This window comes from Triticum urartu, chromosome 6 (assembly GCF_003073215.2).
Source record: "Triticum urartu cultivar G1812 chromosome 6, Tu2.1, whole genome shotgun sequence".
Classification (NCBI taxonomy): domain Eukaryota; kingdom Viridiplantae; phylum Streptophyta; class Magnoliopsida; order Poales; family Poaceae; genus Triticum; species Triticum urartu.
This window is the reverse complement of record NC_053027.1, coordinates 115,172,306-115,176,929: the sequence shown is the minus strand read 5'-3', so window position 1 is coordinate 115,176,929 and position 4,624 is coordinate 115,172,306. Positions and strand designations below refer to the sequence as shown.

At 57.6% G+C, this 4,624-nt stretch overlaps 1 protein-coding gene across 1 annotated transcript; it reads left to right on the top strand.

The window, feature by feature from the left end:
- The first annotated feature begins 898 nt into the window (after nucleotides 1–898).
- LOC125517388 (subtilisin-like protease SBT3) lies at nucleotides 899–3,747 on the top strand. The gene has a single exon (XM_048682580.1). The coding sequence runs from the start codon at nucleotides 1,091–1,093 to the stop codon at nucleotides 3,401–3,403; it is 2,313 nt and encodes a 770-aa protein (XP_048538537.1). The 5' UTR covers nucleotides 899–1,090; the 3' UTR covers nucleotides 3,404–3,747.
- Nucleotides 3,748–4,624: the final 877 nt, after the last annotated feature.

Here is a 4,624-nt window from a genome sequence, read left to right as displayed (position 1 = left end):
TGTTATGCATGCGGAACCTGGAGACAGCGGCTCACCTCACGAAGGAATGCCCTTGGGCGCGGCGGCTATGGGCAATGGTGGCGCTTTGTTTTGCAATCCTGGAGCTAAACCCTGGCGCATGGACGCTGGGCTCGCCCTGGGTGGACTGGATCAGCAACATGAGCCGTGTGACTTCCACTCGGAAACTGGCCAATCGGTTGCTCTCCTTGTTTTTTGGTGGATTTGGAAGGAACGTAACGCACGCATCTTCGACGGCGACACGGAACGCTCGCCGCGGCAAGTCTTGCACCTCCTGCTATCGGAGGCAAGCGACTGGCCGCTGGCAGGAGGTCGGCATCTAGCTCTGCGAGAGTAGCCCAGGCCGTTCTCTTATTTTCTTTTTCTCTTTTCTTTTCAGTTTCTTGTTCCGCAAGCTAATGCATTAGCCTGCACCCTGTACTCGGCTTTCTCTCGCGTCCCCTCCTAATCAATGAAATACGCAGCTCTCCTGCGTTTATTTCAAAAAAAAATGTGCATACTATTGTTAATATCGCAGTATGCATCTCGATATCAGTATGAGAACAGGACATAAATGTTAATTTTGTACATGTTGCTTGTTGAGGCATGGCTGGGGATCAAAAACATTGGCATTGATCCGAAGGAAAATAACCATATGAGCTTGGAGTGCTCCGTAGTGTTTTTAAAAAAGAGAGTAAAAAATATGGGTGAGATGTGCTTCTCAAAAACTGAATCTATCTTGTGCACGGAGTGTGTGCTATGGTGTCGTTAAACTTTAATTGCCACAGCACTGTTGATGTTTGGTATCCAACGGCGCAGCGAAGTTTGCTTCTAGTAGTACAATACAAGCAGGCTAAGCAGCAGCCGAGCTGCGCTTGATACACACATGCATGCCGTTGCATCCGCATCCGCGCTGCCCCACCACACCGCCCCGTGCGTGTCGATCCGAACTACAAATGCCTTCCTCTTCGTGTAGCTCCACTCCATTCTCCTCCTCTAGTCTCTGATGGAATGATGGAGTTCCTCTTCTCCCTCCTCTAGCTTCTTTCTCCGCCTCCCCTGCATCACTCCAGCGGAGTCCTCGAGAGTCGAGATGGCACCACCTCCCACGCCCCTCCTCCTCCTCCTCCTCCTCCTCGTCCTCTGCTCCCTCACCATCACGCCGGTGGCCGCCGGCGAGCGCGCGCGCACGGTGTACATCGTCCACATGGACAAGTCCGCCGTGACGCCGCACTTCGCCGAGGACGCGCACGCGTGGCACTCGGCCATCCTGGAGTCGGTGGCGGACGCGTTGCCGCGCGGCCGAGGACGCCCGGAGCACGTGTACTCCTACGCGAACGCGCTCAACGGCTTCGCCGCCACGCTCTCCGCTGCCGAGCTACGCGCGCTCCGCCACACGCCAGGGTTCGTCTCGGCGTACCCGGACCGCCGCGCGGACGTCGCCCACGACACGACGCACTCCCAGAGGTTCCTCGGCCTCCGCCCCGACGCCGGGCTGTGGCCGGCGGCGAACCTTGGCGAGGGCGTCATAATTGGCGTGCTGGACACCGGCGTTTGGCCCGAGAGCAGCAGCTTTCACGACGACGGGATGCCGGCCGTGCCCTCCCGGTGGCGCGGGGCGTGCGTGCCGGGCGTCTCCTTCCCCGCCACCACGTGCAATAGGAAGCTCATCGGAGCACGCTACTTCAACCGCGGATATGTGGCCATGTACCCCAACGCCACCGTATCAATGAACTCGACGCGCGACGACGACGGCCACGGCACGCACACAGCGTCCACCGCCGCGGGCAGCCCTGTGCCGTGCGCGTCCTTCTTCGGCTACGGGCGCGGCACGGCGCGTGGAACAGCTCCACGTGCCCATATCGCGGCGTACAAGGTCAGCTGGCCCAGCGACACGGTGATGTCCGACGTCCTGGCGGCCATGGACGCGGCGATCACGGACGGCGTCGATGTCGTGTCCATCTCCCTCGGCTTCAACAACCAGCCGCTCTACACGGATCCAGTTGCAATTGCCTCGTTCGCTGCCATGGAGCGCGGCATCTTCGTGTCTGCGTCAGCGGGGAACGATGGCGCCCATGGGTTGGCCACGCTGCACAATGGCATCCCATGGGTGCTCACGGTGGCGGCCGGCACGGTGGACCGGCAAATGTTCGCCGGCACTGTGAGCTACGGAGACACGAAGCAAGGCATCACCACGATCACTGGGGTCACGTCGTATCCAGCAAATGCTTGGGTTTCTCAAGTGAAGCTGGTCTACAACGAGACGCTGTCCGCGTGCACCTCGTCAGCTCTGCTCCAAAGTCTGGAGACAAAGAAGAGCATTATCGTCTGCCGCGACACTGGGCTTGGTGCGATGGACCATCAGATGAAGGTTGTCGCCGCGGCCGGTCTCACGGCCGCTATCTTCGTCCCGCAGACCGAGACGGACGAACCCCTAATGGGTGAGTATCCGCTGCCGGTTATCGTGATTAGCCCAGAGGATGCGCCCGCGCTGCTCAAGTATATCACCTCCAGCTCGCAGCCGACGGCCACGATCAAGTTCCAGCAGACCGTCCTCGGCAGAGCACCGGCGCCGGTGGTCGCCTTTTACTCCTCCCGAGGGCCGTCGCCGAGTTTTGCGGGCGTCCTCAAGCCGGACATATTGGCGCCGGGTGACAGTATACTAGCTTCCTGGCCACCCGTTGCTCCGTTGGCGTACGTAGGGTCGACGGCTTTGGGCGGCGACTTCCAAGTCGCGTCCGGGACTTCAATGGCGTGCCCGCACGCCAGCGGCGTGGCGGCGCTGCTCCGGGCGGCGCACCCGGACTGGAGTCCGGCCATGATTAAGTCTGCAATGGTGACCACGGCGAGCGCGGTCGACAATCTGCACCGTCCCATCACCGACGCCGGCAACGGCAACGGCATGGCTAGTCCGCTGGCCATGGGCTCGGGGCATGTCAACCCCAACTCTGCTCTGGACCCGGGTCTCGTCTTTGACGCCGGGCCGCGGGACTTCGTCGCGCTCCTGTGCGCCGCGAACTACACCGTCACCCAGATCGCGGCGGTCACGCGGTCGTCCACGGCGTACAGTTGCTCCGCTTCGTCCAGCAACGACGTGAACTACCCGTCGTTCATCGCCACGTTCGGCGCCAACGCGACCTCCGGGAGGATGCGCTTCAGCAGGACGGCGACCAACGTCGGGGCGGGCGCGGCCACGTACCAGGCGTCGTGGTCGGCGCCGAGCAACGTGGCCGTCGCCGTGACGCCGTGGACGCTGGAGTTCGGCGGTGCGGGCGAGAAGGCGACATTCGAGGTGGAAATTGTGCTGACCGCGCCCACCGGAGGAGAGCCGGCGCACGGTGCCGTGCTCTGGACGGAGCTGGTCGGCGGCAGTCACCAGGTCAGGCTCCCGTACGTGGTGGTGTGACGGCGCCGTTCGGTGCTGTGAACTTGATCTTATGTCGCTCCGATGATGTAGTTTGACTTGGGCTTAAGGAGTCAGAAATCCTATTAAGTACTCTACCTTATATTTCTCAGTCACAGTGGACTGAGGTTTAACTTATTAGTCAGACTTATCGCTATCTCATCCTACTAGTTGCTTGTGCTTATCAATTTGAAAAAAGCAGGTGCTTGTGCTTATTAGTTCCTTCGGTTATCTTTTGTGCTCTTCATAATTGTTCTTTCTTTTCCATTGAACCGATTGAGTCGGCGCGACATGTGTTGACCATTGTCTATTGGTGATTTGGTGAGCCCCTAGAGGGCCCGGGTGTAAGCCATAATGCTAGCTAGTGTAGGCCAAACTGAATCCTGCACCGGTGTTTGGCCGTGTTCAGGGCTGACGGAAGTTCAAGTTTTCGAGCATTGTGGCAAGAACGATCGAACTTGATAATTAGTATATCTGAACACATATATGGTTGTAGAAGAGCTCGTTCCAACTCGATTGGTATGGGTACCAGTACTCAAGTGTTGACATGACATGTGAATTTATACTTACACTTCACAAAAAAGTGCAAAAAGGAAAGTAAAAAAACGATGGTAGCCCTCAGGTTAGACGACGGCAACGCATAGCACCTCGTACTCACAGCAACAAAGAAGAGAGGAACCAGGTTAGGAGGCCCACGTAAATTGCGGCAGTGGACATGCATATCCTGATTTGAGGCATTAAGTAATGGCATTTATGATGTCGATTCTATGCCTGGAAAGATAAGGCGCATGTACTGCCCAAAATCAAGAAATTGATTTTATATCCATAATATCTGAGGTATTGAGGGAGGCGCAATCCATCCTATAAATAGACTCCTAGCTAGACCCATTTCTCCTCGCCCCAGCAACAAGAGTTTCTTTCACCTGCTTGGATCGATTGAGACTGTCTGCCATGGGTGCCAAGGTTGCAGCGACCGCCCTCTTCTTCCTCCTCCTCACCTTTGCTTATGGTGAGCCCTTTCTCCCCTGAAATTTCTTATTAAGCATGGCATCATCTTCTTAACTTCTTAAGCTGATAACTGGCGATGACTGACTGAGCAGGGAAGAAGGATACGCCATGCGAAGGGCCGAGCCAGACCTACCATGCAGTCTGCGCCAACCCAGCCTGCGACGCGGCCTGCATCACCGAGGACTACAAAGGTGGATACTGCAGCCCCGGAAGGCT

Bases quoted from the DNA above. Each gene is read 5' to 3' on its own strand.
- LOC125517388 (XM_048682580.1), top strand. From the start codon at position 1,091: ATGGCACCACCTCCCACGCCCCTCCTCCTCCTCCTCCTCCTCCTCGTC.